This window comes from Nannospalax galili, unplaced genomic scaffold, assembly GCF_000622305.1.
Source record: "Nannospalax galili isolate Female #2095 unplaced genomic scaffold, S.galili_v1.0 scaffold278, whole genome shotgun sequence".
NCBI lineage: Eukaryota > Metazoa > Chordata > Mammalia > Rodentia > Spalacidae > Nannospalax > Nannospalax galili.
This window is the reverse complement of record NW_008347536.1, coordinates 6,199,151-6,225,108: the sequence shown is the minus strand read 5'-3', so window position 1 is coordinate 6,225,108 and position 25,958 is coordinate 6,199,151. Positions and strand designations below refer to the sequence as shown.

At 40.8% G+C, this 25,958-nt stretch overlaps 1 protein-coding gene across 1 annotated transcript in view; it reads left to right on the top strand.

Annotated features, from left to right (window-relative positions):
- The window catches only part of Ankrd42 (ankyrin repeat domain 42), a gene marked incomplete at its 5' end in the record, with an annotated part of 81,477 nt that overhangs the window by 47,596 nt on the left and 7,923 nt on the right, over positions 1–25,958 (top strand). Inside the window, 6 exons of the mRNA XM_017800889.2 lie at positions 5,604–5,709; positions 6,931–7,106; positions 11,229–11,255; positions 11,440–11,566; positions 19,879–20,023; positions 24,294–24,373. Coding sequence (XP_017656378.2) covers positions 5,604–5,709; positions 6,931–7,106; positions 11,229–11,255; positions 11,440–11,566; positions 19,879–20,023; positions 24,294–24,373 — 661 coding nt within the window. The remainder of the gene's footprint in view (positions 1–5,603; positions 5,710–6,930; positions 7,107–11,228; positions 11,256–11,439; positions 11,567–19,878; positions 20,024–24,293; positions 24,374–25,958) is intronic.

The window sequence follows — 25,958 nt, the reverse complement described above, 5'->3', positions numbered from 1 at the left end:
TGTGATACTCGGGCCTTCAAGTTTAGTTCTGCTTCTTTTTTTGAACTTTATGTGTCTTTGTGGTTTACTTTTTGAGTATGAAGAGTTGGTTCTTCTAAGCTTCTGGTTCTCTCTTTTGATTTTATATTGTCGTGGCCGTATTGATTTTATCTTCAGGAGTTCTGCAGTGGCCCAATTCCAATGTGGGTCAGAAGTTTTCAGACTTTCTCCTTAGGTCTGGATTCTTCTAAGAATGATTTTGGCCTCAGGAATTTGGGTGTTGGACTGACCTGAGATCCTGGCCGTGGCCATGCCACGCAGGTATGCAAAGGCAGATGGGGTGGGAATAAGCCCCAAGATTTCCCAGGGAGTGGATTGAGTAGCTGGGTTGTACTGGATGCAAAGGATCAGGGAGAGGAAAGGCAAGCCTTGGAGCCCCAGAAAGAGGCTGTCAGCCCCAGAAATAGTTTGGCAGGTGTTGCAGGACCAGGGAAGCAGAGAGAGGTGAGGGCGGGGCCGGATCCAGAGGCATTGCTACTGGTGCCCAAAGAAGGCACCAAGCTTGTCCGGGTGAAAAGGGTCAGGAAGCAGCACTGGCTCCCCAGGTGTCTGGAGCCCCAAGACTAGGAATGGCACAGGGCCCAAGCTAGGAGTAGAGAACAGCGGGGGAGATGGAAGTGTGAACGCGGCTGGGGGAGTCCAGACACAGAGGGCTGTTCGATAGACTTACCCGAAGAGAGGCATGAGGGCAGGAGAGTGGGCCAGGAGAATTAGTCGGTGGTGCAGGTCAGGGGAAGCAGGGAGAGGTGAGGGTGGGACTAGGTCCCGCCGAAGCAGTGCTCCTGGAGCCCAAGGAAGGTACCAAACTGGCCTGGGCGAAAAGGATCAGGAAGCAGCGCCGGTTCCCCAGGTGTCTGGGGACCCAAGACCAGGAGTGGCACAGGGCCCAAACCAGTAGCAGAGAACAGCTGGAGAGATGGAAGGGAGGATGAGGCCGGGGGAGTCAAGGTGCGGGGGGCTCCGCGATGGACCCACCCTGAGAGGCCTGAGGATAGGGGAGCCAGAAAAATAATATTTTTTAAGATTTATGTTATTTTACTTTATTTTTCATTGTGTGTGTGTGTGTGTGTGTGTGTGTGTGTGTGTGTGTGTGTGTGAATGTACGTGTGTGTACAGGTGCCTGCTAAGGCCTGGGAGGGCATTGGATTCCCTGGAGGATGAGTTACAGGTAGTTGTAAGCAGGGTACTGGGAACCAAACTTAGGTCTTCTGTAAGAGCAGTGTACACTCTTTAACTACTGAGCTATTTCTCCAGTCCTTGGAGCAGTATTTTTTAAATGATCTATTAGCTGGGTATGGTTGCATACACCTGTAAGCCACTAGTACTTGGGAGGGGCAGGAGGACTGAGAGTTCAAGGCCAGTCAGCCTTGCTTACATTGCGAGATTCATCCTCAAAAAAGAAAAACAGAAACAAAAATCAGACCAAATACACCCACTAATTCGTGCTAAAATAGAAATTACATCTTTTGAAAAAAAAATAAAGCAGAATTTTTTTCTTTAAACCTCTACAAAAAATGTTATGTCTGTGGAAATGTTAATGAACATTATTGGTTTTGAACACATTTTAAAAGCTATCTGCAAGCCAGGTGTGGTGGTACACCTGTAGTCCCAGCAGTTGGGAGGCAAAGGCAGGTGGATCTCTGTGAGTTCAAGGCCAACCTGGTTTACATAGTGACTTCCAGGCCAGCTGGGGGTATAGGGAGACCCTGTTTCAAAAAGACCAAAAACAAACAAAGAACCAACCAACCAACCAAACAAACATACAAAAAACAACAACAAAAAGCTATCTGCCACTTCTTTTCTTCTATACTGATCATTTAAAAAATTTTAGTGAAGCTTTGTCAAATTGTCAGTTCTATGTTTATATTCTAGGAATTCAATTTTCCAATCACTCTTTTATTTTCAACCCCCTAACCAAATCTTCAGCCTATTGTACTAGAATGTTTTCATTCTGTTTCATTTGTGATATTATGTTGAATTTCTTTATGATCTAATGATAGGTGATTCTTATACAATTCTTAGAGAAAAAGGATTTTATTTTATAAATAACTTCTAGAAGTCCTCAAATCATATATTGTTTTTTCTTTTTTGTAGAATTGCTAAACTTTGTTTAATCTAATGTATGCCAAATATAGAATCTAAGCACTACATTTACTGATAATTTTATGAGAGGGGAACTGAGGGAGAAGAAAGAGAATTTGTACATAGAGAGGTTCTGGGTGAGGTCTCTGCTTCAGACTTGGAGCATCTCACGTCAAGTTGTCTTGGGGTTCTTCATAATATTTGTCAATGAGGAGGAAGTTTAATATGAGATGGCTCAGTGGTTAAGACCACTGACTGCTCTTACAGAGGACCTCAGTTCAATTCCCAGCACCCACATGGTGGCTAACAACTGTCTGTAACTCCAGTTCCAGGGAATCCAGTGCCCTGTTTTGCCCTCCAAGGACATTGCATGACACAGGTGCACTTACATACAGGGAGGCACTCATACACATAAGAATAATAAATAAAATATTTTTAAAAGGTGGGTACTTTAAAAAATGTGTTCTCCAGAGCAAAACCTTATGCGTTGCAATGAGCTAGGGCTGATATAACAAAATACTGCTGGATGTTTTAAACAATAGTTATTTTCTCATAGTTAGGGAAGTATATGAGTGAGGAAGTGAGTTTGGTTTCTTCTGGCCCTTCTCTTCTCCCCTTGGTGAACAGATGGCTACCTACTGGCTATGTCCTCACAGTCTTTCCTCGGTTCATGAACATGCCTGTGTCCCAATCTTCTCTTCCTGTTAGGCACTACTTGTATTGGATTATACCCACTTTTTGGAAAGGATCTTACCTCCAAATGCAGTCACATTCTGAGGTATTTGAAGGATTTCAACAGATGAATGGGAGGGTACAGTTCAGCTCAGGACGAATTCACAGCACAGCTTCCTTTTCTTTCTTTCTCTTTTTTTTTTTTTTTGGTCTTTTTGAGACAGGGTCTCCCTGTAGCCCCAGCTGGTCTGGAACTTGTTATGTAAACCAGGCTGGCCTTGAACTCATAGAGACAGAGATAGATCTGCCTGCCTCTGCCTCCCAAGTGCTGGTATTAAAGGCACGTACCACCAAGCCGGGCTTATTTTACTCATTGTTTGTATTTCTCTCTGTGTGTGTGTGTGTGTGTGTGTGTGTGTGTGTGTGTGAGAGAGAGAGAGAGAGAGAGAGAGAGAGAGAGACAGGGTTTTACTATGTAACTTGGACCGATCTCATGATGCCTGTGCTGGGATTATAGTCTTGTATCATTGTGTTCAGCTTTTTTACTTGGCTCTTATTTGAAGCCATTCCTTAAAAGTTTCTTTTCTTTTTAAATTAAATTTTTTAATTGGGCTTTTTAAATTTCATACATTTCCCACTCAAATCTAGATCCCCTTCCATCGATGCCCCCCCACCCTGAATCGTATGTATTCTTCCATACAGCCTGAGTCCTATTCATTCAGGTGTTTGTACCCAAATGTCTTTCAGTGTAAATGGGTCCACTGGAGTCTAGTCAGCCCATCCAGTGGTCATATGTAAGTCATACTCTTTCCTCACCCAGCAGCAATCAGCCTCAAATAGTTCTCAATCTAGTGCTGGTCTGCCATCTATTTCTCACTTTCCCTTTGGGCCCTTGTTTAATTGAGCTGACATGACTCCACTGCTGCCACAGGCTCACATGAGCAAGCCTCCAGTGACCTGGAGGCCTCTACCTCCCTGTGTTCATGAACCAGCCCTGGCTTTTACAATCCTTCTGCCTCTTCTTCCACAGTGGTCCTTGAGTCTTAAAAGTTTCTTATCACTGCATAGTTTTATTCTTTTATAATGTATTGATCAAATTAATCAATATACCCTCATCAATACATAGTAAGACTCCCTTTCTTATATTTCCTTATAGATAAATTATTTATCGGTCTTCCTTGTTTTACTCATTGTTTGTATTTGTATGTGTGTGTATGTGTGTGTGTGTGTGTGTGTGTGTGTATCATGTCCAGCTGATGACACGATGGAAATATTAGGCTGCTAATTCTGTCTTAGAAACTACATCATTATTTATGATCATAAATATGAGTTTTTGATCACATTTAGGAGCAATGACAGAGCATGTTACTATTTTTGCCTGATGGGGGATTTATTTATAGAGTTTGGGGATTTCTGTAGTATTTTCTGTTAGCTGACTCTGGATAGGAGAGAAGGAAAGGAATGAGGAGAGGAAATAGGAATTGAAGGATAGAACACGTTGCTGAGGATCAAATTGAAGTGTTTGTGGGGCCTTAGTAGTAATAGCTTATGTTTATTATAGTTAACAGTACAAAGCTCTTACCACATTTAATCCTCAGTGTAATTTTTATCTATCTACCCACCTACCCACCTACCTACCTACCTACCTATCTTATCTATCAATGCATGCTAGAGCAAGATTTTCTTTTTAAGCCAGTGATATGGCTCAGTGGGTAAAGGTGCTTGTCACCAAGCCTGATGACCTGAGTTTGACCCCTGAACCCACATGGTGGAAGGAGAGAACCAACTTCTGAAAGTTGTCCTCTGACTTCCTTGTGTGTTTCACATGCATAAACAATCCCCCCCCCTCTCAATCTGTGCTGGATAGGTTTAGTGTCAACTTGACACACCTGGGTTGAGGGAGCCTCAATTGGGGAATTGCCTCTGTAGGACTGGCCTGTGGCCATGTCTGTGGGGCATTTTCTTGATTGATGAGTGATGTGGGAGGGCAGGTGGGCCTGTGTTGCAAAAAAAAGCAAGCTGAGCAGGGGCCAGGGAAACAAGCCTGTAAGCAGCATTCCTCCATGGCCCGGCAGCTGTAAGACAAATAAAGTCTTCCCTCCCCATGTTGGTAGTGGTCAGGGTGTTTTGTCACAGCAATGGAGAAACAAACTAGAACACAATCCAATATAAAACTTAAAAAGTTTTTCTGTGGTTTTAATGCACATAAAGTAAGACTTTTGAAGTCTAGGTAGATCCCTATGATTGAGATGTATTCACATTGTGAGATGACACAAGATTGATTAGGAGCTATGATAAGACATAGTGCTTGGATAAGGGTTAGAAAGGAACTGGATTCTAGTTTCAAATATATTGCTTGTTGTTTGAACTTTGAGTGTCAATTTATTTTATTTTTATTTTATGTGTACGAGTTTATCATGTTGCACAATGCCCATGGAGGTCAGAAGAGGGTGTCGAATTCCCTGGAATTGGAGTTAAGGATGGTTGTTAGGCACCATGGAACCTAACCCATGTCCTCTGCAAGAGTAGTCAGTGCTCTTAGCTGCCGAGCTGTCTCTGCAGCTCCAGAGCTTCAGTTTTTATAACTGTATTCAGAAATCTTTGTCAGGGCCTGAGCACAGGAGGTATTTGATTAGATAGCTAATAAATGAATGAAAAAGAGAAAATAATTCTGCCCTGCCTACTTTTATTACTTTCTATAAGAATGAATTCCCAAGAACGTATAATACTTTCTAAAAATTTAGAAAATTGTTACAAATGACAACTTTTTTGTGTGTTTGTATGTGTTTCTGTTTTTTTTTTTTAAACAGCTGCAGGGCAAGGCCACATAGAGTGTTTGCAGTGGTTAATTAATGTGGGAGCAGACAGCAATATTACCAACAAAGCGGGAGAGAGACCCAGTGATGTGGCTAAGAGGTACAGACCCCCTCTCTACTGTGCTCCTATCTTTGTTTTTAAAGTTTTGCATTTACTTTCTTGTACTTAGAAACCTCTGATAATTTAACATAATTTTAGGGGATTCAGTCAAATGCTGATGGACTCATAATTTTAAAATCGATTGGCATTTATTTTGTATCAGCTCTTCTCTTTGAAGCACTTATTCTCAACTGGAAGGTAGTATTATCTCCCTTTCCTATGGGGAAGGGGCATCTAGAAATGAGAGTGAAGATCATTACAGTGACAACCATTTCAGGAGGTCAGGTTCAGGAATCCCAAACATTCTATAGTGATCTGACTAGTGTATACAATGGATTATTCCACCCACACCTTGTTGAGAAACTGCTAAAAGTGAATGTTTGGCCTTGATAATAAAGAGTTTGAATCATATTTGGGAATTTACATTTGAAATACACGTAGTAGCCATTATTAAACTCTACCAGCTTATTCAGATCAGGCCCTCAAAGAATATTTAGTATACATCTGTGTACTCATTTGGTTCTTTTCATTCAACTTCCTGGCTAGTTAATAGAGTCTGGGCACTGTGGTTAGAAGTCAGACTACAAAGATGAGAAAACACAGTGCCTGCCAACAGGGAACTTACAGTCAGGGAACCTATAGAAGCTTACACTTGAAGGAGAAACAAACATGCAAACAAAAGTTATCAGTTACATTGTACCATATTACATGGTATGTATAACTGAGAAAAACTGCTAACCCTTCCTATTTGTAAGTTATCCGGGTGTGGAAACATTAATATAGATGATGCTAGATGTTATAAAGGAAACTGTAGCAGGACAGAATTTAGATCAATATAAAGGGAAATTAATTTTGAAGAAGCAGCATTTATGATTATACTTTGAAGGAGGAGTTTTATTTTTGGCTTGAGACAAGGTCTCCCTGTAGCCTAAGCTAGCCTGGAACTCACTATGTAGACCAGGCTGGCCTTGATCTCACAGAGATCTGCCTGCCTCTGTCTCCTGAGTGCTGGGATTAAAGGCCTGTGCCACCACGCCTGGTGGAAGAGGACTTACAACATAATATCTTCCATATTTGTGGTTTAAAACTGCTTGCATTTGTACCATGAGTATGGGCTACAGTGGTAGTAGGTTACAGTGGGATTACGTAAGTGAAGTGTAAACTGCAGTTTAACTGTATAGAAGATTGTGAGTCTGGTTAAATTATGCTTCTTTCCTACAGATTTGCCCATTTGGCAGCAGTGAAACTATTAGAGGGGCTACAAAAATATGAAATAGATGATGAGACTGAAATTGATGGCAGTAATATGAAGTTTTTCATAAGACTTGGTGTTGAGGGAAGCACTGACACCAAGGATGATTTATGCCTGAGTGAATCAGATAAAACAGAGGCCAGAAGTAAGTATGCTGCCTCTGTCATGAATCAGCCTTTCAGAATACTATGGCCAGGGAGCTGGGGAGATGCTCCATAGGATAAAGCCATTGCCACACAAGCATGAGGACCTGAGTTTGAATCACTAGAACTCATGTAAAACTGGTAAACTCATGTAAAGCACACTTCTGTAATCCCAGTGTTCCTAAGGTGTGATGAGAGGCAGCAGCGGGAGACTCTGGAAGCTGTGGACCAGCTAACCTCAAACAAAATGGAAGGAAGGACCAGCTTTCCAAGTTGTCCTTTGACCTCTACACACAGGCTGTGGCATGTGTGTGCCTGTACTTACAGGAAATGTACATACATGGATGTGCTCACATAGACATATATATCATACAAACATCCCAGCCCAAAATAATTAAATACCGTGGTCACTTTTTACTACAAATTTGAAAATTATTCAAAAGACACTATCTACAAAGAAAACTAATTTGGTATTTTTGGAGCCAGAACTGTCCTAGTTTGTTTCTCCATTGCTGCGACAAAACACTCTGACCAATACCAACTTCTGGAGGAAGGGGTTTATTTAGCTTACATCTCCTTGGTCACAGTTTATCCAGGATCCCAAGGTAGGAACTCAGGGCAGGAACCTGGAGGCAGGAGCTGGAGTGCAGGCCATGGAGGAACGCTGCTTACTGGCTTGCTCCCCTGGCTCCTGCTCAGCCTGCTTTCTTATGTAACACAGGCCCACCTGCCCAGGGGTGGCACCACCCACAGTGGGCTGGGCCCTTCCACATCACTCAACAATCAAGAAGATGCCCCACAGACATGGCCACAGGCCAGTCCAATGGAGGCAATTCCCTAATTGAGGCTCCCTCAACCCAGGTATGTCAGGTTGACACTAAAGCTATCCAGCACAAGAACTAATTCCAAATTTTTGTCCTAAGAGTTGTTGAAAATATAAACATGTAAGATATAGCCTCTGGAATGGAAGAATGTACATGGAAGTTAAATAAGACAAAAGTATTTAAGTGGTTCATAAACATGGAGAAAGGTAAGAATGATAATCCTAGTACTTGGGAGGCTGAGTGCAAGAATCACAAGATTGAGGCCAGTCTGAGCTACACAGCTCAAAGCCAGGAGGACTACATAGGAAGACCCTGTCATAACCCCCCTCTTCCCCCCCCCAAAAGACATCATATCACAAGGATTTCCAAGGTTTGTTGGTAAGGGATTTTTAAGGTAAAAATGAAAGCAAATTTTATTCATTGTCTTCTGTGCCAGATTGTCATTATTGGAGAAATGGATCAATACAAAGCAACTTGTATTTGGTGATCGTACTCTTAGGGGGGCAATAAATAATTGATAAAATAGATGCATAAAGAAGATGAAGCAGGCCAATGCTATAGGTAACTGGAAGGCATCTGGGGCAGTATTTCAGAAGAGACTTGAATGATGAGAATGAACTAACTATGAAGATCTTGGGAGAACATTCTAAACAATATTTGCGAAGGCTGTGAATTGAGTTGATCAGTGTGGCTGATCAATATGAATCAGTAAGGATGTCGTAGAGGGTTTAGTATGCCAATGGATGAAGGAGGTATGCCATATGCCATTTATCCAGCATATTTGTGGATACATACTGCATGTATTGCCCAAAGCTAAAAGTTGTGGTAGTACATTATATACAGTTCTATATTTTGGAATTTAGAAAATACTCTGAACTGGTCAATGAAGTACCAAAAATAGTTTCTGAAATTGTGCTTCATTGGTTATTTCTCTTTCATCATCCACATGTCCTTACTGAGTAGTGGTTCTGTCAGGCAATGTGAAAGTGCCAAGGTTACAGTGGTAAACAAAATAATTTCTCTATAGTTTTGGCCTGATTTTTTAAAACTATGGAAGTGTTTATCATCTGTCTTTTAAGCTCAATAGCAGCAATATTTATAACCTACTGTATTTGTTAGTATATTTCCCAAAATATTTTCAGTTTTTAGAAAAATTATTATTTTTATTAATGTGCATGTGTGTTTCTGCCACATGTGTGTAGGTTCCTTTGGAGGCCAGAAGAGGGTGTCAGATCACCTGGATCTACAGTTACAGGTGCTTGTTAGTCACCTGGTAGGGGTGCTGGGATCTAAACTCAGGTCCTCTGGAAGAGCAGCAAGTACTCATAACTGTTGAACCATCTGTCCCTATTTTTTTCTTTTTTTTTGAGACAGGGTCTCCCTGTAGCCCCAGCTGTCCTGGAATTCACTATGTAGACCAGGCTGGCCTTGAATGCACAGAGATCCGGGACTAAAGATGTGTGCCACCATGCCATGACTCAGTCCCTATTTTTTAACTTAAAAAAGGAAAAAAAAAAACCCAGAAAACTGATTACATACTTTTCTTTTACATACTAATCATATTATGAAGACATAAATGCCAACTACCTAATTTTCATGATTACCACTGGGAGGACAATCTTAATCCATTTTAATGATGTCTTAGTGTGCTCAGGTTGCTGAAATTAAACACCAAAGACTGGGAGGGTTAAAGGACAGAAATTTAGATCTTAAAATTTGGGCCTGACATCCTAGATGAAAATCTAACAGGATTCTTTGGTGATGAAGGATCTATTTTTTTGTTTGTTTTGAGACAGGGTCTCCCTGTGGCCACAGCTGGCCTAGAAGCTTGCTATGTAGATCAGGCTCACAGAGATCCACCTGCCTCTTCTTCCCTAGTGCTGGGACTAAAGGTGTGGGCCACCAAGCCTGGAAAGGATCTGTTTTTGAGTTTGATATGATCATTATCCCCAAATGGAAGTGTGAGGAGGGATGAGGGAAGGACCTGAGTGTGAGTACAAACTGGCCAGAATGATTCTAATGACATCCCACAAGAACAAGATGCTTGTTCTTATACCATCTGACACTTAAGCACCTTCCAAAGACCCTTCTCCAAGGAACATCACATTGGAATATATAACTTCATTGTGAATTTGGGAGGCTACAAATTCAGTTCATAACAGGGATGAACATTAAAAAATTCTAAATTAGTGAAAGTCAAGAGCATTTTTTTTCTCCCTAGGTTATTTATTTGACACAAACAGACACCCAGAATCCAGTGGGGCTGTGGCTTTTATAAGTGTTATTATGATTATCTTTTAACATATTCGAATGAACTTGAAGTTTGGTAATTGGAGAAAATTTTAATTTTACAAAACTGAAATACTGTTTTGCATTTCTGTAGAAATTCACAGTTTATAAAACAGTTCCATCATTCACAGTAAGCCTGTGGGGAAGATAATCTGTTTTTTTTTTTTCTCAAGAAACACTACGTATTACATCCTTTGATAAATAAAGACCCCGAGGTTTGGAGATGCTGAGTTACTTGTCCAAAGTCTCCCAGTGGCTGGAAGTAAGACATTGAGTCTTCTTTATGTAGTGCCCTTGTTACTATAACCATTTCCATCCTAAGGGAATGTGTTCATGCCACATAACCTTAATGTTTCTTCTCATGATGTCTGGTCGGAGTCATGATTATACTAATGGATGAGAAGAATGGTTCCAATGGCTCTCTGAATGGTGAAGAAATTTGAAAAGAATGTGTTTAAACTGAGGCTAACCTAAACATAAGCAGCCATAGGAATGAACAGTAGATCTTGGGCAGTGGATTCAGACATCAGAGCTTAACCACGTTTTAGCTCTGTTACTCTAAATCTTAGTTTCCTCATCTATGAAAATCAGGATGTTAATATGTTACCCTGACAGAGTTATTAGAAGGGTTAATTTCATACACTAGAGAACAGTAGAACTCCGAAAATGTCAGTTCCCTTCCTTTTAATCTCGGGGGGGGGGGTTGTTATTCTGGTTGGAAGAACCAGTTGCGCCTAACCTATATTTTCTAAGAAAATTTTGAAATTTAAGTCTAGTTTTATGTATTTATCCTTTAAAAATACTTAAAAGCTCCCAGTACACTATCAGACTCACTCTTTAAGGAGAACAAGAGACTCTTCCATTGTAAATATAACCAAGGGAGAACCTGAAGATGATGGCCTCAATTTTCTCTAATTTTCTGACATGCAGTAGATTATAAATAGTCCTGTAATTACTCCTCATCAGGAAACACTGCTAATTTTCTTTAAACTTTCTTTCCTATAACATCAGTTGTCATCTGCACCAGAAACCCTTCAGGTAGGCATTTCATTGCTTGTGTCACTGATATTTATCCCTCTGCGTATGTATCATACTCCCTTCAACCCCCTCCCTAAGCAGCAGACTGGTTCTGCTATAGAAGAACCAAATGTTTGATAGGACCAACATTCTGTAAGCATATACACTGTTATCTAAATTAGGTTCTTATTCAACTGTCTTGCAGAGAGAGCCTATAAGAAAATTGAAGAATTGAAACAACTTCTAGCAATTGCTGAGAGCAACTTCAAACACTTGGGTGGGATAACAGAAGAGGATCTAAAACAGAAGGAAGAACAGCTCGAATCTGAAAGGTAATTTATTTAATGATTTGTATTTAGGTTCCTCTGAATACCATGTGAGGGTTTCTTACCAGAAACTTGTTCTTTCATCCTACAAGAGTGTTAAGTCTGCTTGAGTTTGCACAGGTCTTGTACATGCTGACACCATTGCTGATGGTTCATGTGAACAAGGTCCCAGGAGCCTATAGGACTCTTATTTCCATATGGTCATATACCTCCTCCCTGGCTCTTAAAATCTGTCCCCTCTTCCGCAATGGTTCCTAAGTCCTGGGTGCCTAGAGTTTAATATAGGAGTCCTGTCCAAGGACCCACACTATGAAGACTCTTATTCTCTACACTTTGGCCATTTGTGTCCCTTTTTGTGTTCATTGCCCTCTATTGCATGAGGGAGCTTGGTTGATAAGAGTTGAGATATCCATTAGTGTTCTCTGTATCATTAGTATTCTCTGAGCCTTAGGTGTAGAGGTTGCATTGTAGATGTGTCACAGGCTTGGGCAATTCACAGATAGTCTCTGTGTGTGACCGGTTGTGGAACTCTGTAATAATCTCCATCTGTTGCAAAAGAAACTTCTTTGATGAGTACTGGAATACTTGTCTATAAATATAAGGATCCATATTTTGCACATAGGAAGAAACTACATTTGTCCAGCCTTGGGGTTTTCTCTAAGATCTATGACCTCTCAGACATGTGTATTTGCCTATGTTTACAGTACCACACATGAGTTTCTTCCCATTGAGTGGGCTTTAAGCCCAGTTAAATAGCTATTGATTACCCCCAAGATAAAAGTGCCACTACTAGGGGCTGGAGAGATGGCTCAGTGATTACACTGACTGCTCTTGCAGAGGACATGGGTTTGATTCCCAGCATATACATGGCGGCTAACTGTCCATAACTCCAGTTCTAGGGCATCTGACTCCCTCTCCTGATCTTCGAGGGCATTGCATGACATGTGTGTGCCTATCTACATGTAAGCAATAGAGTTATACACGTAAAATAAAAATAATTTTAAAATAATTTTTTAAAAAAGTGTCACTACTGCCCAATATAGTTCACTATGCAGGCCATTGTTATGGTTATTAGGCCTTAAAGCTGGGGTTGGACCATCGATTGATGTTTTCCCTTAGTAGCTTGCAGAGTGTTCTTTAAAACTATGAGAGCCAGCCATCAGGGGAGGTGGCTTCCAGGTCAGTTCCAGCTTCATTGTCTAAATCCTGAGTCCAAAGTATGTCATGTCTTCAGCAATAGGGCCTTACCTTCAAGTTCTGGGAGGCAATCAAGGGCTGTGGCAATAGCCTGTATAATTTTAGAAGTCTCTTGGACCACTCTGGCCAACAACTCAAAGGGAGATTTCTCCTGTCTGGCATTGTTTCTTGTTATGTAACCTTCAGCTATACACATGGACTCATGTAGATATATTTTATGTATAACTTTCCAGTAGGTTTTTTGACTAATAATAATTCCCTCTGGTTTTTTACACTAGCTTTTATGAGGAAAATAGGGATACTTTAACTGGGGAGGGCATGGAGAGGGTTAGACAGGAAGAGGGGAGAGATAAATAATGCCTAGCTAGTGTAAAAAACCGTCTCTGGGTTCGATTCCCAGCACCCACATGATGGCTACTAACCATCCTTAACTCCAGGGTACTCTGTGGCATTGCACCACACAGGTGCACTCACTTACATGCAGGCAATATACTCATACACATAAAATTTAAAAAAGCCCATCTCAACCATCTTTATGTGTATAGTTTAGTAGTGTTAAGCATGCCATTGTGATTCTAATACCCTAACCTCTTTTCATCTTGTAAAACTTACACTATTTATGGAGTTAAAATTCTTTGAGAGGCAGGCATAGTGGCACATACCTTTAATCCCAGCACTTAGGAGGCAGAGGCAGGCAGATCTCTATGAGATCAAGGCCACCCTGGTCCACATAGTGAGTTCCAGGCCAGCTGGGCCTGCAGGGAGACCCTGTTTTTTTCTCTTTTTTTGAGACCACAGGTATGTTAAACTGTTAATCAACCACCCAGGTGACATGATCTCTAAAACAGCCTCATCAGATGGAATGGCTTTGAAACCCATTCCTTTGTCTACTGATAATAGTTTCCCTCTGAGATTGCCTTGTGTCTGAAGGCAGTGAGTAGTTGCACAGCTGTCTTCACCCTTTATCTCCTCCACCTTAAATTGGCTCTCTGGACATTGACATCTCTCTTGTAGTTTATAGCTGCTAAAATAGAGATGCCTTGTGATGCTTTCTCTTCCTGCTTTCTGCCTGTCTGCTTTCCAAAGTGAACAGGGAACAAAGGGCACAGGAATGAGGCTTCAAAGTCAATCAAATTTAGTCTGTAAAGAGAACTGTGAGCTGCACGAGGATTTTCTTTCTTCTCTGTTTGCCCCTCCCTTTCCTCTTTGTTCCTTTTCTTCATACTCTTGGAACTTACTGTTTCCTTTTCCTCCATCTTGTTCTGAATTCAGCCAAAGAGTATGGTAAAAGTATTGAGAAACACCTAAATTTTTATAAGGATTACTGTGTTGTTCTTCTATGGATAGATACTTGGGAATTTAAAGAGGAGACAAAACTTTGGCCCGAATACTGTACCTCTCAACGAGATTTTTTTTGTTTGTTTTTGTTTTATTGAGACAGGGTCTTCCTGTAGCCCCAGCTGACCTGGAACTTGCTATGTACACCAGGCTGGCCCTGAGCTCACAGAGATCCACCTGCCTCTGCCTCCTGAGTGCTGGGATTAAATGCATGTGCCACCACGCCTGGCTCTCTCTATGAGATTTTTGAAAATCTAGAAAGCTGTGGCTGACGCTTTTCAAATTTCTTGGTATCTCAAAGATCACATCATATAATCAGTGTGTCTAACTTGCTTTAAATGTCTTGAGACGTAGAATAATTTTAGTGTTAGTCTTGCCTAAGAACTTGATTGAAAGTTCTTAGATCATTTGCAATATAGAAAAGAACTTAAGTGTTGAGCAGTTGTTTTCTGGTAATGAGCTTTAGATTTTCCCTTGCTTCTTTCCTCAAGCACCTTACTACACTCCCTTTGCTGCTGCTGGTGTTGCATCTGAGCACTGTTACATGCGAGGCAGCACTGGAAATGCAGCATGAATTCATGCAGTCTTCACTACTCCATGTGGGTGTTATCTCACTGTATAGATTATGAAACTCAGAATTAGTATAGAGGTTAAAAAATGTGCATAAATTCACAAAGGAAATAGTAAGGGTGTGAGGGTGGAGCTAGGTATGAGTCTGAGTCTATGACTTTAACTCTAAGATCATTACAGTTTTAAGAATCCTTAATGGAGCCGGGTATGGTGGTGCACGCCTTTAGTCCCAGCACTCAGGAGGCAGAGGCTGGTGAATCTCTGTGAGTTCAAGGCCAGTCTGGTCTACATAGCAAGTTCCAGGCCAGCTGGGGCTACAGAGAGACCCTGTCTCAAAAAAAAAGAATCCTTAATGGAATTTTACTTTAATGATCACAAAATAATTTGTCATTATGAAATAAAATACTGATGTAAGTGATTATAAGAAATCTTTATTTCTTTTTATTGTGTGTAAGTGGGTGTACAACAGTTCACATGACAATTAAGGAGTTACTTAGCTCTTTCTACTATATGGATTCTGGGGATTGAATTTAGGTTGTCAGGGGTGGGTCACAAAACTTATATTGATGGCCTGCTGGTTTTCTGGAGCATCTGGGTCAATGGGAGTAAACTTCTGGTAGGCTTCCTAGAGGCATTCCAGAAAGGCAATGGGAAATTCCTGATTTCCTTGGATTACCTCCATTACCTTTGAAAGGTAGGTGGGTTTCTAGCTGCTCCTCTCATTCCAGTCAGAAAGGCTTGATATCTAGTGCCCCCTTACCTTGGTCAGTGTTGGGATCCCAGTTTGGAAGGATCGAAGGCAAAAACCCTCTCGACTCTGGACTCAGCATTACCTCCCTCTGCCCCAGGATCCGCCACTGCCTTTTGGGCCTTGGTCAAGTTGGGGTCCCTCCCCTCAGCTGTGAAAAGGGTTCTGAAAAGTTGTCTACAATCTGCCCACATTGGTTGGTGGGAAGAATATGGTTTCCAACAAGCTGATAATTTCCAACAAGCTGTTAAGAGCTGGGGTTTCTCAGATTCTGTGCCTTCCAGTGATACCGGTCACTAGTTGAGAAGGGGACATAGACCATAAAGGGGGGGGTGGTCAGGCTCTGCCCCTCTTCTTCCAAAGGAGGAGGCCCAAGAGGGGGGGACTTCCCTAAGGGGGAGGACAGCTGGAAGGGGGGAGATTGATTATAGTCTTGCCCACTCTGGGTATTGGAGGGTGAAGATAAGTCTGGATAGAGCATTGGAGCAGGAGGGGCAGGGGCAGTAGGATCTTGAACCTGCTGAGGTTGGGGGTTTTAAGGCAGGGGAAAGTCATCCTCCTTCTTGGGGTGTCAAATTGGGGGTCTGGACTGTGGTTTTAGGGTGGACTCTATTTCTAGTCACCAGAATGGAGGATCCCATTCGAATGGCAGAGCATTGCATTCAGAGAGGGTGATGGAAGAGGAGGGAGAGCAATCGGTCAAATGTATGGGAATTGATCCGGATGGCTAGGGTTCCTGGTGACCACCTACCGGATTCATTGGTTGGTTGCAGTGTCAAAGGACTCTGCATCCATCCAACTGATGTTAAAGGTGGGCCATTCCAATTCACAATAAATGGGAAGTTTTCTTGGTGACAGTTTGACTCTATAATCTGCCTCTCGGAACTCACGGAAATTCTTCAACATGCAGTCCAACGGAGTCAGAATCTTACTCTAGCCAGTTCTATTTCTGGAGTAAAACTTACAGGTACACCAGAATACACAAATCCACCAGTCAAATGTAAGAAGCACAAAGAGACAGAAAATCCCAGCAAACTGAGCCGACCAGACAAACATGGACCGAAGCCTGAACATGCGGCACCTTCACGCCTTCACTCACACACCTTAATCAGATGGGCTAGGAGAACGTCTCCTTCTATCCCTGGAGACTGAACTACAATTGTGTCCAATCTGTTCAAAATCTCCCCAGATGTCTGGTACCCAGAAAAAACTCACTGATTCGTTCTGAATTCAGCTTGCAGCAGCCGGCGGTTTTTACTTTCAATTTGGACAATTTGACTCAAGAATTTGCAGCAGCTATGAGCCAGGCTCCCACAGACCACCGAACCCGCCAGGGGGTTCGCCCCTGAAATCGGGCCTGTCCCAGTCGGCTGCCTGGGTCTGGGGGTCTCCCGGCATCTTGCTGGGGCCTCCAAATGTTACAGAGTTCAGGACTACCAGGAAAAGACCACCAGACACGGGGTCAGATTTTAATTCAAAGTTTTATTCAAGCTAGCTTGGGCTACAGTCCTCACCTCAGAGGGAGTGGGGAGGCTACCTTTTAAAGCAGAAAATGCAAGGGGAATTTCCGGGTCTGGGTATTGATTACACAAGGCAGGCAGTGGTTAATCATCTCATGACAGTTATACAATTGCAGGGTCTGTGGTAGAGGGACTTTGGGGAGGGGGACCACAGTTTTGATACTTTGTTTAAAGATCAAGTAAACAGGACATTTCCCAACTTTTTGAACAAACAAGTAGAGGCACAAGGAAAACAATTACTGAGTGGTAATTGACTGAGTGGTGACATTACTCTGTGGAGCCTGCAGCTGCAAGGAATTCAAGATCCCATTTTTTTCAGGACACAGCGATAAGCAAGTTTACTGAAGCCAGAATGAGCAGTTAAAGACAGCAGATAGGGGCTTTGCAAAACCTGCTTTTGTTCTCTTGTGGTCTTACAAGGAAGGCCATATGATTTACAAGGACTGGGTTACTTACAAGAACTGAGGGTAGGAGAGAATTCAGCTCAGGGTTACTTCCTTAAGATGGAGCTTCCAAAATGGAGCCTCTCTGGCCAGCACACTCCCTGGAAGTTGTAAGAGAAATTTATATCCTACCCATGAGTGGAGTCACATAGACTTGGCCAGACTAGTCCAAATCATGTGGTTTGGACTTCCCACCAGCTCCCCCAAATTTATGAAAGACAGATATGCCCTCTGTTCAGGGGATTCTTGTTCTCCATCCTTTAGGTCCCCTTATCATGTTGTCTACTTTTTGGGGGTTCTTTTTGACACAGAGTCTCCCTATAGCCCCAGCTGACCTGAGCTCACAGAGATCTGCCTACCTCTGCCTCCGAGTGCTGGGACTAGACGTATGCCTGCGTGGGGAGGGCCCTATGTTCTTATGCTCTCCTACTTTGAGGCCCAGTCATAGCTGCCCCCTCCCACAAGGTCACTAGGCTCTCTCCCCCAATGAAGCTCCTTTTGCAGTGCTAATTGGTCTTAACTTCCTTCACAAGCCAATCACCTTTACTCTCCTCTCTATTATAGTAGGTGGCAAGTGCCTTGGTTTGCTGAGCCATGTAGCTGACCCAATGTGGTTTTTAAACAGTGTTTTTTTTTTTTTTTAAGATTGCTTCATTGCTTGTGTCAGAATGTCGTTTCATGTCAGCTGGTATAGTAATGTTTCTTCTAAATTTTATCCTGCGTGAAAGTGAATTCTCTAACATTTGTTCTCTACTTGGCGTTAATGTGCATCTTAGATATTTATTCTTTGGGTACAAGCTCCTGATCTTTGATATAGTTAAAAAAAATAAGAACCCTGTATAAATATTGGTTTGAGGAATGCTTTTTTTAAAATAAAATTATTTTATGTGTATGAGTGTATTGCCTGCATGTAGATAAGTGCACCCATGTTGTGCAATGCCTACGGAGGTCAGAAGAGGCCATCCATCCCCTGGAACTGGAGTTACAGACAGTTATTAGCTGCCATGTGGGTGCTGGGATTCGAACCTGGGTCTTCTGCAAGAACAATCAGTGTTCTTAACCACTGAGCCATCTCTCCAGCCCCGAGGAATGCTTTTTTTTTAGGAATGCTTTTTTGTTGTTCATTTGGTTAATCAAATTCAAGATATAACAAAACATAGTTGTATTACTCTATCCTGGGGCTAATTTTCTTTTCTGGTATTTTTGAGACAGGATCTCCCTATAGCCCTAGCTGGACTGGAACTCACCATGTAAACCAGGCTGTCCTTGATCTCACAGATATCCCCCTGCCTCCTGAGTGCTGGGACAAAAGGTGTGTGCCACCACACGAACTGAGGATAATTTTTTTACTTGTTGAAGTTTTAGGCTTCTAGGGTTGACATTCCTCTACCCTATCCCCAGTCTTAACCAGGACTTGTACACAATACTCTTAGATTCCCTCCCAGGGACGGGATACCCAACCCAGCAGGTCTTGAGAATTATTTTTCCTTGTCTATTAGGTTATAGACTCAGTATGCTTCTACTGTTATTCTTTTTCATAAAAATTAATTTATTTAAATATTTTTTTACACGTATGAGTATTTTGCCTGTATGTATGTAAGCGTACCACATGCGTGCAGTGCCCTTGGAAACCAGAAGATGACATTGGATCTCCAGGAATTAGAGTTATAGATGGTTGTTAGCCACCATGTAGGTCCTCTCTAAGAGCACCCAGTATGCTTAACCCAAGCCATCTTTCCAGCCCCCTTACTGTACTAGTCTTACCATTCAGTTATAGGTAGATTAAAAAGTCTGGTTCAAGTCACAGTATCTCGTTTGGATTATAACATCCTCTTCATAGGTCTCACAGCTCCCCTACCCTGCACCCATACTCCCAGAGAAATCATATTAAAACTTAAGGTTGTTCTGTTGCTATGCCCAAGCCCTCCATTGGCTTCTCATTTCACTCAGTAAAAGCCACAGTCCTTACTCTGACCAATGATGCCCTACTTGTCTGGCTCCATAACTTGCTCCACATTACTGTCTTATTCTTTAAGGTATTCCAAATATGTTAGCTTGGGCTTTTGCACTTGCTCCCCATCTGGAATGGTGTTTACACAATGTCTGATTGCTTCTTTCTTATTCCTTTCAAGACTGATCAAAGCCCTTCTCAGGAGTCTTCCCTAGCTGCTGAATATGAAGTGTTAGTCATCTCTTCTACATTTTGTATTCCTTTTTACTGCTTTTATTTTCTTCTCCCTTAGCATTTGTCACCTTCCAGCATACCATGTATTTTACTTCTTTACTGTCTGTTTTCTTCCCCTGAGGTATATGGTAAATAGAGGCTTTTTGGTCACTACTTGTCCCCAGTACTTAGATCACTGCTGGTTTGTATGAAACCCTAAATACACAGTTGTTGAATAAATGATTTATTTGTCTTAAATATAGCATATAAATGCTTTCCACTATTACCCAAAATAATTGTTAGATAGATTGGAATTGACTGAAAACTCTTTTTTATAGGACCATCAAAGAGCTGCAGGGCCAGCTGGTGTATGAACAACTCCGCAGAGAAAAGTTAGAATATCAGTTGGATGAATATCGAGCAGAGGTGGATCAACTCAAAGAAACACTGGAGAAAATTCAGGTCCCCAAATTTGTGCCTGTGGTTGGTATTAAGACATTTATTTTTCTTGGTAAAGAGTATACAAAAGTGGTTAAGAGTATAAGCTTTGAGTTGGGGCCATTTGAGTTTGAATCCTGTGTATAACCCTTTTTTTTCCAGCTTTTTGAGGCAGGGTCTCCCTGTAGTCTCAGCTGACCTGGAACTAGCTATGTAGCTCAGGCTAGCCTTGATCTCACAGAATCTGCCTGCTTCTGCCTCCCAAGTGCTGGGATTAAAGGCATGGGCCACCTTTCCCGGCCTTATAACCTTTTTTGATTTGGGTAAGACACCTAACCTATTTGTGCTCCTGTTGTAAACTGAAGATAATTATACTTCAGAGCTGATGTCAGGATTAAAGGAATATATCTATACTTGTAGGTCTGTCTCTATAATCCTTCCCCTCCATGAGAACAGGAGCCTGATTCATAAATGTTCAGTAACTTGTCATTGTTCTTATACTATGTGAGGAAAAGATATCCCTTATAAGCAGAGTAATCAATAAGAATTTTGAACCAGTTAGAGAGTATGTATATTTTAAAATTCTCAATAACCAAAACAGAGTGCTTAAATAACCAAATATAGTGCTAAAAGTTGATTTTAGAAGTCTTCAGCTGTTTGAGGGTGGAAATGATGAGATATAGAAATTGTCAGTGTTCTTTTGCTTAACTTATGGAGTAATACAAACTAACATCTTACATTTTACAATGTTCTTTTACATGTTATCATATGTTATTTGACCTGCCCCCATTTAATATATGGAGAAACCAGTCTAAATTCACATTGGTAGTAATGATGGAATCAGTATTCAAACTTTTACTCTTTGAATTCATAGTCTTGGCTTTGTTTGTTTTGTTTTTGAGACAGGGTCTTCCTATATTCCCTGTTGGCCTGGAACTCAATATATATACTAGGCTGGCCTCAATCTCACAGAGATCTTCCTGTCTCTGCCTCTGGGGTTTTGAGATTAAAGGTGTGCACCACCATGCCTGGCTGCCTTTTTTTTTTTTTTTTCCTTCTTGATAAATGAAAATTGTGGATTTGGAACTCAATACAACTTCAGAAAATGCTTATTCACAGTGGCAAAAAAGACAGATATTTAAAGAAGGAAGAAACAAACACCCCCCACTAACCAGTAAAAACAACAGTCTCCCAAAACTAATAGAAGAATAAGATTCAGAGACTAAGTACAGAAAAATTAATGAAGTAGAGAAAACAGAGTAAACTGACTGTAAGAAACCTCAAGTAGTGATTTACTTTAGGCCATCTGCTCTTAAGTTTTGAGCCTTACTCTTCTACAAGTGACAATGGCTCTGGTGTGGCCCCGTGGACAACTCATCCTGACATTATGGGTCAGAGACACAATATTTTCTTCCTATAAAGAAGTTTCTCTTCACTCATCATGGATATATCAATTCTGTTTCAGACCTCTTTCACATTGTATGATCTGTAACAAAAACTTCCTGGCTTTTTATTTTATTCAAACTAATTGCTGGTTTCATTAGTGATCACTTCTGAGATATTAAAATAATATATTTGCTTGCCAGATATTGAAAGTAGATGTTTTTCCTTTTACCAAATTCTTCTCTCCAGAAGAAGCTAATGTTAGCAGTTTAGTACATCTCATACTAGAAAAAATTTCCATTTATCTATAAACACAAGTATATGTACATATCTCCTCTCCTTCCCATCCTCCTTTTATTATTTTCTTGAGACAGGGTCTTACTACTGTTGACCTAAAATTTACTGGGTAAAATTTTAGGCTGGCCTCAAATTCACAATCTCTCACCTCAGCCTCTTGAATATTGTGATTATAGGTGTGTATCACCATGCCAAGCTGTTAGGTATCTTGTTTGACCGCACACCTAGTGTGAAGCAGGAACTCAGATACTCTTATCTCCTGATCATAAAATGACTCACACTTGTACTTCAGTGCTATTATCACCCCTTGGGGTCCGTCCCTTATTTCTAATTGCTACCTGGATATTTCTACCTGAAATTCCTGGAGGTACCTAATTTAAAAATGTCTAAAACTAAACCTAAAATCAAAACCAGATTTTCATCCCCTGATCTTTTTAACTCAATGGTTTCACTGTTAATAGCTTTCTTTTCTCCTTTATCCCATAAAAAGTGGCTTATCTTACAGAGAGGGGCATATTCTACTTTTTGCTTGCTGTTCTAACAGGAGTCTCTGTCTATCTGAAGTGATAGTCTTTCCTTATCCAAATTCATTTGGTTAACAACAGTCAGCTTGCTTTTCTTGTCATTCCTAAAAAAATGTTTTCCTGGGGCTGGAGAGATGACTCAGTCGGTTAAGAACACTGGCTGCTCTGGCAAAAGACCAGGGTTTGAATCCCAGCACACACATGGCAGCAAACAACTGTCCATAACTCTGGTTCCAGGGAATCCAATGCCTTCTTCTGACTTCTGTGGGCACTGCATGACATGGCTGCACTTACATGCAGGCAATACACTCATATACATAAAATAAAAACAATAAAATATTAAAAAAATCTTTTCCTGAATAAAGTACTGATTGATCAGTTTGGCATTTAGTTGTAACCTACCTTATTAGCCTTATATTTGTCTATTCTTCTATATTCAGTCTATTTTGAACTTACCGTGTACTTCCCCACCACCAAGCCCTCTTATATCTGAAGGCTCCCTATCAAATCTGCCTCTTAAAATCTAGGAAGCATCTCATTTGTTATTCCTTTCCTGAGACTTCTGACCACATTTTATCTCTCTTTCTGTCAAGCACTTTGTACTGCTTTTAGGGAATTTGATTTTTATTAGTTTAGTTGAATACTTACTTTACCCACAGAACTGAAATTTTAAATTTTATGGGATCTTTAACTCAACTTAAGATCTTGGTCATCATCAGTAATAGGTATTATTACTTAACTGAATGTTGGCTTAAAGTCCAAGGCTTTATATTTAGCACATACTACTTTAATATTAGAAATCAAGAAACCAAGTGTCAGATAAAAGTTTGTAAAGTTATAGTTTGTTAGATATGTAGTCATAATTTGAACCTGTCTAGCCTCAAATCCATGCATACTTTTTAAAAAAATATTTTATTTATTATTTTTATTTTATGTGTATGTGTGTATTGCCTGCATGTAGGTAAGTGCACCTGTGTCATGCAGTGCCCACAGAGGACAGAATAGGCTGTCGGATCCCCTGGAACTGGAGTTACAGACAGTTGTTAGCTGCCATGTAGGTGTTGGGATTTGAACCTGGCTCTTCTGCAAGAGCAGCCAGTGTTCTTAACTGCTGAGCCATCTCTCCAGCCACATCCATGCATACTTTTTACAACACTTGTTACTGCCACTGTAAATCCTCCAACCTCACTCTTACTATGCATGTGAGAAATTTTGGCAAATTTGTCCTTAAGAATTTAGATGATTCCAAGTTTACAGCTGAGGAAAGGGGAGAGAACAGAGACATAGTTTTGTTTTTGTAGGTTGTGTTGGATAGCGGTAACTTCCATGTTCACACACTGTTACACTATACTAAACCATACTCTGTATGAGATAACTCACTGAACCCATTAGCAATGGCCAAGGCAGGAACACCTTGGAGAAGTAATTCTAGCTATGGGCTCTTCCCTTTGGACATGAGCCTTGAAGGCCTGTTCTTAAAAAGTCTGTGCTCAAATCTGTCCTGTCTAAGTAGGTGCACAGCATTTTTTTACTAGAATTATTCAATAGTGATTAACATCTAGTGAACATCTGTTGTGTTCTCACCCCGCACTCCCTATTGTTCCTTCCCATGGCATATATTGATTCTTCTGTGCTAGGTCACGAGAACACCAAGCTAAAGAGAAAGATTTGGGAATAGTGGAGAATGGGGAAGAGTGGAAAATCAAACAAGAGTAGTAAAGACATACATAAAAGTTGGAATGGAGGAGTCAAGAAATATAAACCCTAGCCTTGTACAGCTTGTAAAGATTCCAAAAGAAGGCTTTCTAATAATTTCTACACTGAAGTTAAGAAGTGAAATGTCAGTCTAAGATAGAAGCAGAAATAACAAGTTGTTCTCTTTGGGGGATGTATTAAGTAGAGAGAGTTCTGAGAGACTTGAAGGTGTCTCCCAGTCTCAGGATTGAGCACATGAAGCACTGGTATTTCAGATTTGGGAATGGATTAACACAAAGGCTGAAAGGAAATTGATCAGAGCTGAAAATACTTAGCATGACTTTTTTTTTCCTTTTATGAGCAATGAAAGGGTATGCTAACATAAAAATTTTAACTCTCTTTTCCTTTGTTTATAGGAAGATGAGTTTTGTGAGTCTAGCAAAGAGAAGAGGCGAGTGAAAAAAAAAGTGTCTTCTGGGGGAGTGTTTGTAAGAAGGTACTAAGCAGTGAAATAATGTTAAATAAACACACTTTTTTTCCATTTTAAAAGATTGACATAAATGTAAATGTAAAAAAATGCTTCTCAATTTGACTCATAAGCTACAATTCTGAAGGTGAGAATATTGTATATAAATAGGTTGTTTTAAAATCCCATGGACTCAGTTGATATTCTCCTCCAATATAATTTTTATATATTTTTAAATTTTTTTAGAAGAAGCATTTCATTACAGCTTTAACATACTCAAAACAGTTTCCAGAGCAAAGATACATCTCTTTCAAAAGTGGCTATAAAATTTTTAGGTTCACTGTTGAATTAATAGTTATACAATATTGAACTCAGGATAAGCCCTGTAAAGACCCTGTAAGACATAAAATTGAATGAGATTTTAACCTTTAAAAAAGATCTCCATTTAATTTTAACATATACTGTTTCTTACAGAAAGACTTACTGTTTTTGCTAATAACACTGAGATGTTGGTGCATGCGTCTCTAATCTGTATGTATCTGATTATTACTGGTCATAATCGGTTGCACTTGGATCCTTGGCGCCTGTGTATGTCTATAACGTCATTGGGTAGATTTCAATGGTAATGTTTATCACCTTTACTAATTAACATGCCGTAAATTTTTATGCTTCCTCCTCAAATATAATTCATTTTTTAAAATTTGTTGATTTTTTTTGTGTGTGTGTGTGTATCACACAGAACATCCCAAACCATCTTATTCAACTATATACCCACTTCCCAGATGGCACCCTCCCATAGCCTCCCTCCTGCCACTAGAGCCCTTATACTCTGTTATCCCTGTATTGTCCACTGTGTTGTCGGCACCCCCAGCCATTCTCCAGTGTTTTTCCATCTGCTGAATTAGTCACCCTGTCTAGAGTTCCTTGTTTTAGGAAGATCAGCTGTGTTCTCATCTAGCAGCAATCAGTTGCCAATACTCCTTTAGATAAGATTGGGGTCTGCTGTTCATTTTCCCAGTTCTATACTGGGTTACTATCTGGGAGTCCCTTGGGCCACCCTGTCCAACAACTCAAAAGAAGGTATCTCCTATCTGGCATTGTTGCTTGTTATGTAGCCTTTAACTGTACATATGGACTCTTAAAAAATTATATTGGCCCCTTTAATCTTTGGTTATACTTTACTTTTGGGTGTTTAAGGCCATACAGTTGGCCCAGATAAACCAATTTATTTTTACTCTTAAGGCCATTTGAGGATCTGTTCCTCAGGGGTCACATGGGCTTGGGAGGAGACCCTGGCTCCTTTTACCAGTTCTGCCTATGTGAAGATAAGTCAAAGGTCCTGCTCAACCATTGCGGGCTTCGCTTGGAAGCATGGAGGAAATGATTCTGCTGTGTTGACCCTCTTCTTTGTAGACTGGACACTGGTTCAAGTCCATTTCATGGGGTCTCCAGGTCCTCCTTGATCAAGAGGACACGTGACCCACAACTACAGGACATTTTGAGAGACTCTCGTAGTCCCCTGGAACTAGTCAACCTTGGAGGGCAAGGAGCAAAAACTGTACTTTAAGTCCCTCTGACCAAATTAGTATAGGCCTCAAAGTATGCCTGTTAAACA